Source organism: Equus asinus, chromosome 10, assembly GCF_041296235.1.
Source record: "Equus asinus isolate D_3611 breed Donkey chromosome 10, EquAss-T2T_v2, whole genome shotgun sequence".
Taxonomy (NCBI): Eukaryota; Metazoa; Chordata; class Mammalia; order Perissodactyla; family Equidae; genus Equus; species Equus asinus.
The window spans coordinates 16,353,251-16,366,375 of NC_091799.1; the positions used below are offsets into that span (position 1 = coordinate 16,353,251).

At 50.5% G+C, this 13,125-nt stretch overlaps 1 protein-coding gene across 24 annotated transcripts in view; it reads left to right on the forward strand.

Moving 5' to 3' along the window:
• Nucleotides 1-11,232, forward strand: part of FNBP1 (formin binding protein 1) — a 122,056-nt gene extending 110,824 nt beyond the window's left edge. For 10 of the 24 annotated variants that reach the window (XM_070518534.1, XM_070518539.1, XM_070518542.1 and 7 more), the window contains 3 exons: nucleotides 931-1,052; nucleotides 1,367-1,506; nucleotides 3,220-6,640. In XM_070518534.1, the coding sequence (XP_070374635.1) occupies nucleotides 931-1,052; nucleotides 1,367-1,506; nucleotides 3,220-3,398 (441 nt within the window). In that variant the 3' untranslated portion in view covers nucleotides 3,399-6,640. Of the gene's footprint in view, nucleotides 1-930; nucleotides 1,053-1,366; nucleotides 1,507-3,219; nucleotides 6,641-7,303 lie in introns of those variants that run through there. The other 14 variants (XM_070518535.1, XM_070518540.1, XM_070518543.1 and 11 more) reach the window with 3 other exon arrangements.
• The last annotated feature ends 1,893 nt before the right edge of the window (nucleotides 11,233-13,125 follow it).

Consider the following 13,125-nt stretch of genomic DNA (forward strand, 5'->3'; position numbering starts at 1 on the left):
AGCGGATGCAGTGGGAGTGTACAATTGTTCGTCATTTCAGTAAATCAAAAGACAATTTTAGAAAATCACTTGAAATATGTTATTGTTCTTTCAAAGGACCCATTATCAAAAGGTTATATATATATATGAAAACCAATGAGAAACGGAAATGAGAAATGACTAGGAAACACCAATAATAAATGTTTTAAGGAGAGAGGGGAGCACCCAAAGGCTGTGGGCAAAAGTCTTCTTTTTTCCCCCTAATTTAAAGAGGTCTCCAGAGCATGGAAGAAGAAATTAGTAACCGATCATTCCAATCAGGATAGGTTATTGTGGCTTTTTTCATTCTTCCTAGAATCTGTCGAAAGTTTTTAATGTTTGAGTTTTTAGAACCTGGAAATGTCCTTTTCTGGTCATTTTTATTCCTCTGCCTTTCGAATAGCATGACTATTTCAAATTTTGCTGATTTTATTTCCTACGTATGAGTTTCTTCATTATTAAAAAAAAGTTACACTTTTAAAAATATGGGAAGTATGGCTTTCAAACTGAGTCACTGCCCTAGTGTGGCAGTCCCCTCGTGTTTCCCGGTGTGACCTCACGGTCACAGAATTTCTGGAACCAGAAGGAACTAGAAGTGATTTATCCAAAGCCACACAGCTGTTTAAAAAGCCCAAGAGTAGAACGTGGTCCAGGGTTCCTTCTGCCACGATGCGAGCGATTGCCTATATCTAAGTTTGCTCCCACTTCTCCAGCTCAGGGTGAAATGGAAACAGTTGCCTGTAGGAGCGTTTATACAGTGAACAGCAAAAACACCGGAGGCTCCACCCTGATGTGGGCCTTCTCGAATCAGCTTCACTGACCAACGAGCAGCCCGAATAGGGGGCCTTAAGACTCCCTGCTCAGGCGCTCAGCTGAGCTCAGGCCAGGGTCTGTCATGGCATTTGTTTCCAGGCGTGGCTGGCGGAGGTTGAAGGCAGGCTCCCAGCGCGCAGCGACCAGGCCCGCCGACAGAGCGGCATGTACGACACCCAGAGCCCAGCGACCGTCAACAACTGCGCCCAGGACCGCGAGAGGTACAGTATCTGCACAGGGCCTGCTTTCCAGCAAGGGAGCAATGTTACTGTGTATTCGGTTCTCGATTCTGGAATGTGGAAACGAGCATAAGGCGCTTGTTAGACACCAAAGTGCCTGTGATGACGGATCTCAGGTTCTCTCCCCGGTGCGGGGTTCTGATGCCACATGGGAGGGTGACAGAGCATGGGGGGTGATTTGAAGTGGCCTTAGTTACGGCACTTGGGGGCCTCAAGCACTTTGCTCTCAAGGGGGCTGGACTGGAGTCCTCCCAGGGGGCAGTCGCTATAGTTGCTGTGTGTCTTCCTCTCTTGAGCAGCCCGGATGGCAGTTACACGGAGGAGCAGAGTCAGGAGAGTGAGGTGAAGGTGCTGGCCACGGATTTTGACGACGAGTTCGATGATGAGGAGCCCCTCCCTGCCATAGGGACTTGTAAAGCTCTCTACACCTTTGAAGGTAACACACGTGCCAGCCCAAGGCCCCCACTTTTCATAAACTTCCTGTGTCACTCTTCTCTTTCTCGGATCACACCTTCTTTTGAAGCCTTCCAGATCTTTCTCTGCTACTCTCTTGCTCTGCGCATAGTATTATTGTCGTTTGGTCGACGGCTGTCTGTTTTGCCCTCTGGTCTGTGCAGTTTAACACCTTCCAATGAGCTTAATTATAGCAGATGGCAGGGAGTAATGACTATCTCACCCGTGCGTTCAGTTCTCGCAGAGCCCCTGTCCCGTAAAGACCCCTGAAGGGGTGGGATGCGGGTGGGATGCTGTGGCATCTGCCTTGGACACACATCCTACAGGGGGCAGCCTGCAGGATTTCCCAGAGGAGGGGGAGAGAGTGATGGGGGCTTCCTGGGGGCGTGAATCACTACCTTAACAGAACTCAGAGAACTCTCTGTGCAGCCATGTCTCAGAGGAACAGGCATTGCCAGCCGTGGAGGTGAGGAAAGCATGGGGCTCCTGTGGCTGGAGCCCAGATGTCTTAGGTGCTACTAGTGGAATTTGAGATGAGAAAGTAGGCAGTGTCAGTGGGGAGGTGGGTGTGAGAGAAACATGTGGATTTTACTTGGCAAGCATTGAGGAACTATTCAAAGTATCGCGGGTGTTGACACGCTCAGAGCTGTACCTTAGGCCATTTAGTGTCATGTGTAAGTTCAATCAGAAAACAGGGATAATGGTTAGAAAGATTAGCCTGGTGTTTCCTAAACAGATGAACCTTGAAATGATGTCCTGAGAATGTTAATAAGGATGCTACGAAAGAAGCAATCAGAGCTCAGAAAAGTTTGGGAAGCCCTGGGATCAATGAATTTTACAGATTTCTTTACTACAGGACTTTTCAGAGCCTTTGATAGACTAAATGTTCATTGTGACAAAACAAGAAAGAGAAGTACCAGGTTAAATGTTCCCCGTTTTACTTCATGTCCTCAGGCCCCCCTCAGCCCCCACAGTCCCCCCCGTCAACAGCTCCCGAAACAAGCGGCCTTTCAGAATACTGTTCGGGCAGTGGTGGCTCGTCTTTTGACATTATCTTAGCAGATGTCTTGGGGGCCTCAATTAGGGAATGGACACAGAGATGCCGCAGTCAACAAACTGCTCAGCCTGGTGGCTGACTGGAAGTCGGGAAGAAAGAGGGGAGGAAATCACAGATGAGTCCCGAAGTTGCATTCCCGGGACAGTGGCAGTCCAGTGCATGGGAAAGCAGGGGATCTAGTTGGGGAGGAACAATGACGAGTCCAGGTTAACCCATGTTGCGTGTCAGGAGTCAGGTAAACACCAAGGTGTGCTTCAGGCAGAAGGAGAAGTGGAACCTTAGGCACAGACAAGAACCAGCATGGGAGAAAGGAGTGGGGATGAGGTGTAATTGAGGCCATGGGAGTCCTTTCACCCCAAGAGAGAGATGCAAGAGGGAAGAAGAGAAGAGAAGAGGACCAAAGACTTCCCTTGGGGAGAAAATGCTCTTCTGGGAAGAGGAGGGCTCCTTGGAGGAGGAGAGAAGGGTCCTTAGAGAGATGCAGGGTGAGGACCTGGAAGCTTCGGGACAAGGGGCAAAGGGCCAGAGCGTCCGCGTATGCACCTCGTCTTGTACCACACTTGTTTCACTGCAAAGCCCCGTTTGCTCTCGGTCTGGATTTGACAAGAAAACTAAAATATTCCAATACTGCTTTTTCAGGTCAGAATGAAGGAACCATTTCAGTAGTTGAAGGAGAAACACTGTACGTCATAGAGGAGGACAAAGGTGATGGCTGGACCCGCATTCGGAGAAGTGAAGATGAAGAGGGTTATGTCCCCACTTCCTACGTCGAAGTCTATTTGGACAAAAATGCCAAAGGTGCTAAGACTTATATTTAATACAACTTTGAAACATTTTTTTAAAAATTGGAGTTGTTTCTCCCCACACCTGTGACTGTTACAGGCAGTTCTTCAGAAGCCTGGATGGACACCAGCACAGTCTATGTCCCTGTAGCCACACGCTGGACTCACATGCATCTCACACCTGAATTTCTTTGGTTAGTCTTGACTCTAATCAAGTTTCACTTGTTGATGAAATTTTCTGTGGAAAGCTGCCAGCTGCCAATTTGCAACTGTGTCATTTGAAATCTGATAAACGTTTCCTCTTTCGGCAGCACCACAGATAACAAAACAAAGCTGCCTTCTAGCTTCTAATCAGTATTTCCGAATTTAAAAGTCCACTTACATCATAGGGGTGCAGACGACCTCAGTTCTCTTATTTATATCTAGTACCTGCCATAAATTGAAGTACCTTAGACTGTTACAGTTTGTAACTTAATAAATTAAACTACTCTAGTTTGTTAAATTTTATAATCATTCACTATGGAGGAAGTCATAAATGAAAGCTCCCCTTCTTAAGTAAAGAAGGAAATAAGATTCTTACATTGGTACCAAAAGTGTGTATTTTTACTTAAACGTGGTTAAGATCATTGCTAGATCATCAGGATTATCCTCTTAGGTCTATACGGTCCCGAGCAACCTACTGAAATCTGGAAAAATCTGGCTGATCACCCAGTTGATTTTTACCTGTGACTGCTGATCTCCCCTCTGCCAACTGACAGAGTCGATCAGATGTGCTAGTGCTTTTAGATAAACTTATATAAAAATGGCGCACTTCATTCTGTTCTGTTGGAAGTTTTGTGGCAACTATTCAGCTCACACCTCCCCAGCTGGGGCTCTAAATAGAACCCAGGGCAGCAGCAGCTGTTTCTACACACAGACCCCTGCACGTCACTTTTCAAAGATGGGATTGTGTGTGTGTGTGTGTGTGTGTGTGTGTGTGAGGAACATTGGCCTTGGGCTAACATCTGTTGCCAATCATCCTCTTTTTGCTTGAGGAGGATTGTCCCTGAGCTAACATCCGTGCGAAACTTCCTCCATTTTGTATGTGGGCCATGGCCACAGCATGGCTTGATGAGTGGTGTGTAGGTCCACGCCCGGGATCCAAATACGTGAATCCTGGGGGACGCCAAAGTGGTGCATGCAAACCCAACCACTATGCCACCAGGCCAGCCCCAGGACTTTTTGGGTTTTTTTAATCATTGGCATCTTTAAAACCCAAAGTGTGAATTTACTGAAAATTGTTTTAGAATTTCCAGTTCATTTTATATAATCAAGTATAGCCAGAATAAAATAAAATGTTTCCCCATCTTTAAAGGAATCTGGGTCACATGGGGATTTGCATTTTTAAATTGGCCAGACAGGTAGCGAAGTAGTCGGTCACATGCATAGAGGAGTACCGAGCCCAGGGTTCGTGCCCATTTTGAGAATCTGCCCTGAGATCATGGAGAATCAGCTATAAGTGGGTCAGAATGAAGATGGTGGGTTGAGAGTCTCTTTTTATTTGGCTTTGAAAATTATTCATGTCAAATAGGAAATTAGCTCCTTGCCTTTACGTTGTGGGCTCCTTTTATAAGCTCAAGTCCATTTAGAGCTTATTCTAAAAGGGACAGCAGCCTATCGGGGGCTGGGACTCAGCAGTAGTGAGGGGTGCTGGCTGCAGATTCTAGCAGAAAGGTCACTGACATTTCACAAAGGTCACCAAAGTGGAATTCAGTCACCTTTACTTAAGACAGCTTGATTTTTAAAATGCTTTTTATTTTTAAATAATTATGGATTCTCAGGAAGCTGCAGAGGTGGTACAGAGCAATCCCGTGTGCCCATCCCCCAGTGTCTCCCCGTGGTTGTATCTGCCACAATTGTAGTACAGTATCAAAAGCAGGAAACATTGATTTTTTAAATATTACTTTGTAATTCACATCTCTTTTGAATTATTATACCTTTGCTGACATGATATCGATAAAGCCACTCAAGGAAATCATTTCAGGTCTCCTTTTCAAGTATTGCAACAAGAAAGTCAACTGACCCTTACGCCAGAGAGATTTGTTTCCATGAGCAGTAGGTGGTCACAGCTGTGGCCATGTCACCAAGCGAATGGGAGACTCGAGTTAATAAAATCCGACCTTTCTATCCCACGATGAACTCATTTCCAGACTATGAACTATTGGAGAAAGTGAACTCAGTGCTGAAAAAGTCTTAAACAGGGCAAGACATTAGCCTTTTAAAAGCCTGCCTTGAAAAGGACGGCATTCCTTGAAGTTGGGTTTTTTCCTTAGAGTTGTGCAAATTTGATTCAGAAGATCCCTCAGTAGGCTCCAGGGGCTGGTGGGTGGTCTGATCCTTAGGAAGCTGTGTGCCTCCGGGCGGGTAACAGATGAGTCTCTGGAATCTGTCTCAACAGTGAAAGATATGTTGCCGGTCTACTTCCGGCTCCTGAATACCGGAAGCGTTAGAAAAAGCATGGGAACAATTGCCAGAGAAGTAGGATTTCCATTTCCACCCAAAGTATACTTTGTTTCTTCCAACAGTTACCTGTTAAAAGCAGGCTTGTTTATGAAGTTTTCTCCTTTTATTTTAGAGACAATGTACATGTGGAAGCCCTCTTCCCTACCTTGTTGATACATCTGTTCCCCACAGACACGACCCTTAAACCCATCCCAGCGGGCGGGGCTGCCGCTCTGATATCCCGTACTCAGAGCAGGAGGCTCATTTTCCACAGTGGGGGGGGCTCTTTTTGGTGTGTGTGGTGTCTACGATGTGACGATTTAATAACTGCCAAAATATTTAGACTAGAGCAACTTCCACTTGGTCAACTGGATTGTGACTGTCCTCTTTGATGGTTGTGCTTTTGAAAATTGCTCTCTGTTAAATATGTCCCTAATCCCCCACCCCATATATTTGTATATACTGCCATTTAAAAACTAAAAGGATGACTTGAATTCGTTGTTTTAACGTTTGACTCTTTTATCTGTTTGTTTTATTGCTGATTCTGCTGCCTAATGACCTTTCTGCTTTGTAAGGCGGCGGGGCAGCGGCCCGGACTGTTACCCTGTAGCTAGGCCCCCTGCTGGCTGCTCCACACTTGAGTTTATTATAGACACTTGGGTTCTGAGTAAGTTTGTTTGAATATGGCCACCATGATTGTTTCTCTCTATTCTTATCCTAAAAGAAAAGAATCTGTCTGGCACCTTTTAGTTGTACCCTCATATCTGCCTCTCTAATAAACATTATATTTTTCTCAGTGTTGTGTATTTTAAATGATTTTTCTCCTTTCTGAGAAATTTCTTCGGTGTAATACAAGCATTTAACTCTTTCGTCTTCAGTAATGGGGGATTTCCTAGCCAAATGCTTTTTTAAAATTCTGCCTCTTCCCTCCTTTGAAATGATGACACCTTCTCTGTGTTTCCTGCACCTAAGGGCTCAAGGTCTATCTCTCTTGTTCCTTCTACCCCATAAGATGAAGAACTTTCACTGGTTATTGCTAAGTAAACATTGGATGACGAGTTTTTCTTTTCACCAAAGATTTTACATTTTACTGCTAAAGAACCAGAGTGTCAACCAGAGAGAGAATTGGCCCTTAAGTTCCTGCCATCTTTCTGGGGAGCTGGCCCCATCTCCTTCTTTCTCTCGAAACTCAATTTATTAGAAAGATGAGTTGGGTGGACGGGTGCATCGTCATCCATCTGGGCTTCTCTGACCCCGAAGGAAAGATGAGCTACTGACTGGACACAAAACCGTGAAAGTTCCTTATCTCGGATGTGCCCTGTGGTAACCAATTGCTCTAAAAATGCCCCACCCCTCCCACCCCCCCTCCCAGGGCGGGCAGCTTGGAGCAGAATGCCCGCCCCTGATGCTGGGCCTTCCTCTCTGACAGTGTTTTCTTTCTCTTTCTTTTTGTGTTGTAGATTCCTAAAGGTGGCTGTGGAGCCAGAGCCTCCGGAAGTCTTCCCAGGAGAAACCCTTCGGTCTGCTTGTCTCCACAGGCCCCGGTGCCCGCCCGCCCGCCCGCCTGCGTGATCAGACTGCCCCCCGGGCTGGGCTGGAGTGTGGCCCTCGGAATCTCAGCCTGAAGTGACGTCCGCACACCATGCAGCTGCTTGCCTTTTTCCTTCTTTTCTTTTTACAGCATGCTCCTCATGGCCCAGCTCCTCCCATGGCCCAGTCTGGCCGCCTCTTTGGGGGCAGGTCTGTCCCCATTCTGGTCCCCACCCTGCGCAGGGCTGTGGAAGGCAGCCAGATACGCATTCCCTCCTTCCAGGGCTCCTGCCTCAGCCCTCAGTCCACCCGGCGTGTCCTGGCCCGTCCAACGGTTCACACTGTGCCTTTTGTGAAAACTTTGCCACTGGTCTCCTGGGGAGACTAACAGAATCTGGAGAAGGAGGGTCAGTGCGCCAGGTGGACTGAGTGCCCGAATGTCGTTGATGCGTTCCCACATTGTTTACGTTAGAAAATCCTCGTCTTTTCCCAAGTCCATTGAGTATTCCATGGTCCTTTTCTGATTACGGGTCCTCACCTCACGCTAAACATTGGCCCTTGCAACATTTCACGGCCTCAGCATGTCCGTGGTGTGCACTGGGGATGCACACGCACATACATGCACACACCTGCATGCACACACCTGCACGCACACGCACACACCTGCACGCACACGCACATACATGCACACACCTGCGTGCACACGCACATACATGCACACACCTGCATGCACACACCTGCACGCACACGCACACACCTGCACGCACACGCACATACATGCACACACCTGCATGCACACACCTGCACGCACACGCACACACCTGCACGCACACGCACATGCATGCACACACCTGCACGCACACGCACACACCTGCACGCACACGCACATACATGCACACACCTGCACGCACACGCACACACCTGCACGCACACGCACATACATGCACACACCTGCACGCACACGCACATACATGCACGCACCTGCACGCACACGCACATACATGCACACACCTGCACGCACACGCACATACATGCACGCACCTGCACGCACACGCACATACATGCACACACCTGCATGCACACACCTGCACGCACACGCACACACCTGCACGCACACGCACATACATGCACACACCTGCACGCACACGCACATACATGCACGCACCTGCACGCACACGCACATACATGCACGCACCTGCATGCACACACCTGCACGCACACGCACACACCTGCACGCACACGCACATACATGCACGCACCTGCACGCACACGCACATACATGCACGCACCTGCACGCACACGCACATACATGCACACACCTGCGTGCACGCACACGCACATACATGCACGCACCTGCACGCACACGCACATACATGCACGCACCTGCACGCACACGCACATACATGCACGCACATACATGCACGCACCTGCACGCACACGCACATACATGCACGCACCTGCACGCACACGCACATACATGCACGCACCTGCACGCACACGCACATACATGTGTGCACACACACATTTTTGTTTGGGGCCCTGTCTTCAGTGGAGGTCAAATTCTAGCTTGTGGGCCAGCCCTGCTGTCGTGACTGTGTCCCCCTTTCATGGGGTCAAGGAAGGCCCCAGGCCACGCACTCCTCGTTAATGAGAACTGCAGATCGCGGTGCTTTGTGAATGAGTGCCTCGCCTCTGCGTTCGCTCCTTGCACAGTGAAAATCCCCCTTTCCATCAGTTCCAAGATTTGCCTCTTAGGATTTTAGTGCTTTTGTCACCAAAGACCCTGTGCTTCTTGTCCTTCAAGTGGTCCTATGGCTGCAGCTTCTGCGTCTTATCCCATGTTCTTCAGGCCACGCAGAATTAATTGGATTTGCTTTTTGAGCTCAGTTTCCTTCCTCTTATGGATCTGTGAGGAAAATGTGAGGTCATGTGGCCTGTGGCCACTCACACCTTAGAGCAGCGTAGCTTCTCTTCTTATCTGGTGCAGAAACAGTCAAGAGAAATCATTGGCTGTGAGTTTCTGTCAATGAGAATGCCATCCACGAAGCCCAAGGATGAAATCGAGCATCTTTCTTCTCTTGTTTGGCTTTTGGTAACTAGGTGGTCACCTTGAGCATCCTCAATTCTTTTTGACATTTGTGAATCTAAGACAAGGAAGTCTTACAGGCGCCGAAGGGCCTGGGAGAGAAATGGCAGGTCCTAAGTACTGGGTCTTCGTTCAGTGAGAACAGACTTTCAGTGAGAAAATGGTTGCCCTCAGCAGACTGGCGTGGACCACGCACCCTCCAGGAGCCCCCCCGGTGACTAGAAACGAAGCAGATGCCGAGGGGAAGGAGGGGAAGAGGAAGTGGCTTCAGGTTTGGAGCCAGCGAGCAGGAGCCCTCTGTCACTGCAGTGAGGCCGGGGCGGGGGCCGAGAGCTGCCTGCTCTGCAGCCATGCGTCTCAGGGCTGCTGCGTTCACCGGGGCTTCCGTTCCCCACTGTGCGCGGCCCACGTGTGGTCCCCATCAGGACAGACAACACTGAAAGCAGGATGCCAAACAGCGAGAGGAGTCAGGGCCTCACCCGTGTCCCTGCAAACCAACAGGTGTGTGGTTGACCCGGCCATCCCAGCGGCTCCTCGAAGGCTCCTCCGTCAGCAGAGTGACCAGGTGTCACCAGGAACTCCCAAATCCCACCAAGTCCAGCCAACCACTCTCCGCAAGGATGCTACATGGTTCCGCAGTCAGGTTTCAGAGCCTCCGTCATGCATGCGCATGGCATCGCTCACGTTAGGGGTCAGGATAGGTTACTTTCCGCCGCATAGGGAGCAAAGGTGTGGGCTGCAGCACCTGGCCTTTTAAGGTCTGTTAAACCCAATCTAAAACATGCTTGGCCCCTCTTGTATCCCCTGCACTTGTTTTTTCTTCTGTATCACCTGTGTCCAAAAAAGAACGGAGATGAGTGCTTCTCAGTGTTAACCTTTGCTTCTCCGCCAGCCCGCGCGGCCGTGTGGAAAGGGCAGTGCTGTACCCGCTGGGCTTAGTAAAGGAAATCAGTTATTCTAGGATAGTCGAGCTATATCATTACTCTGGGAATCCGACTGTGAAGTCACCGGTAGATGATTGCGGAGCAGTTCACATAGAGTAGAGACGTGGGGTCTCCCACCTGCTTCACGGCATCCCCTCAGATCCACCGCACGTCATTTCTGCACCAATGCTAGAATACTGTTGTGTTGTAAGAATGACTAGTTTTTAAAGAATCCGCCCTGAAAACAACTTGACTTAACAACAAAGTGCAAGAGAAGAACTTATCATTTACCCAGTTTTCCCCTGCAGGATGGGAACATACGAAGGCAGGGAAAGCCGGGATGGGATTTTCCTTCGGCTCTTTATCACGCTCCGCCTGCAGCCGCTGGGCGGTGATGCCCAGGTGAGAGGCTGTAGCCTGGCCCCCCAGCACAGGCCTCTGATGCCTTTGGGTCACATCTGTAATTGCAGAAGGAAGTTGACTGAACATGAAATAGTTATGTTGAGGCTAAGTATTTTTCCAGAAGTTTTGCTTTCAGACTTCCTAATGGCTCTGCCTCCTGGGCTTCTGTCATCAAAAAACTGCTTTAAAAAGTGATCCGAAATTCTGTTTTAACCTGATGTTGAACACCTTTAAACGTGAGGGTTTATTTGTGTGTGTGGCGCTAATTCTAACCTTTGGAGGCATTTCAGTGTTGTCAATGGCCCATTGGCATTGGAAAGGTTCTGGAATCGCCCATCTGTCTCTGGAGATGGAATTAAACCAAATACAGTGCTTCCATTGGAAGGCTTCTGTTGACCTTGTAACTATATGTTAATCCTCTAAATGTTAAATAAAAATATAACTTCTGGCACCGTATCCCGGGATGGTTTTGTTGCACCGAGATGACCCCGGTCACTGAGGCAGCCAGAGTCCCTGGGGCCCAGCCCCAGCCTGCACCTCGCCGACTTCCTGTGTAAACCCAAGACAAGCCCTGCAGCCATCTGCCTGGGGAGGGGCTTGAGAGCCAGCCAGCTCTGCAGACCAGCCCACCCACGGGGGGAAAGCTGTCAGAGATGGTCAGGTGGGATCCAGGTGGCCTGGGCCCAGGATTTGGGGAGGCTCCTCATGACTGGGAAGTTTTTTTGCTGCAGATTCAGCTGGCAGCTACTCTAGCTTTTCAGGGACCCTGCTGTGGGGGCGGGGAGCCGTGAAACAGGAGCGTGTCTGTATTTCATTGGCGGTCTGGTGTCATCAGTGCTCAAGCCCCCCCTCTTGGTGGCTCAAATCGCTGGTTTCTGTGAAGCCGCAGACAGTGTGCAGGTTGAAGGGGGGGGGGGGCCTCGTGCCCAGCCCCCACTGGACGTATGTGGTGGGAGACCCTTCTGTCACCAGCATTGGAAATCTTGCCCCAGGCTTTCGGGGGAGATGCGCTCGTTAGCATCCACGCCTATGTCCGAAGGCTCTGTAGGGCCATGGTAGGAAGACCATTGTCAAGGGGGTGAAACACGAGCAGCCACCCTGGGCGTGAGCAGGGCAGCCTCACTAATGCCAAGTGTGGACTCACTTGCTGAGGGGTGGGAGGTGAGGCCACCGGAGAGCCTGGCCTCGGCCTCCCCCACGACGGACGTGAGCGGCCTTCGGTCACCCTCAGGGAAGGCGAGGCTAGGAAGCCTGTTCCCAGCACACTCTTTCTGGGTTTTGTCTCGTTCCAGGAATAGTCTCCGAGGGTCTCCGCGGAAGACATGGAGCGTCTCCCCCTGTGTTTCTGAGAACCTCCCTTCCCTGCAGGGCCTCCGGCGCTGGGCTGGGAAACGGCTCTGCTGACGGGGGCTTGTGGCCTGGCCTCTGCGGGCCTCAGTCTCCTCGGGGAGCTGCTGTGAGAATGGGAGGCACTGGGCCAGCCTGGCAGCGGCTGACAGACATCAGCTCTGAGTCAGAGCTTGCTCCCAGCCCCAGTGATGGCGTTTGTCACTCTGATGCGGGGATAGACTCCACAGCTCGGGGCTCTAGGACTTGCCCCTGCGCCCAGGGGTCTGAAACACGGAGATGCTGCCCGGCTCGTCCCATCTGTGTGCACCTACCTGGTTCAGTGTTTAGGGCAGTCGGCACCTCACCCCACCACACACCTGAGCCTTCTGGTGACCCACTTCCTCCCCTCTGGGGTTGCAAACGGTGGCAGCAACCCAGAGCCGTGCTGCCGGACAACTCCCTTCCCGGTGCTCTCTCGAGGGGAGGGCGGCCTCTGTAGGCACGGAACTGCTGACTCAGAAGGTTCCAGTGATGCTGCAGACCTGTCAGTCAGGCTCCTCCAGCTGGTCTGGGAATCGCACCAGCCGCCCAGGGCAGGCCTGGCGGGCCTCCCTGGCCTCCCCCACGTGCCAGCCTCGCCCAAGTCGCCAGATCTACTGCACAGGGCCCGGGGCGACCCCTAGTGGAAGAGAAGTCCGAACGTGCAAGGAGAGAAGGGTCCCTAACAAGATGGCTAGGGATGAAACAGAAGTGGGCAGAGGCAGGGGACTGAAAGTGTGTTCTCTTTTTTTCTTAAAACAAAAGAGATCGGTGGGATCGTGAAATCTGTGGGACAGCCTGGAGATCACCCTTTGAATTACTGCTGCAAAAGATGGATGGTGTGGGTCTGAGTGAGGGAGGCGCAGGGGAGGCCGGACAGCGACAAACAGCAGGCCCAGCCCCGTGAGGATCAACGGCCCGTGTGTCCTGCGAGGTGAGGAAGTCCAGTGCCCGGCCCAGCCACCCGCCTGGA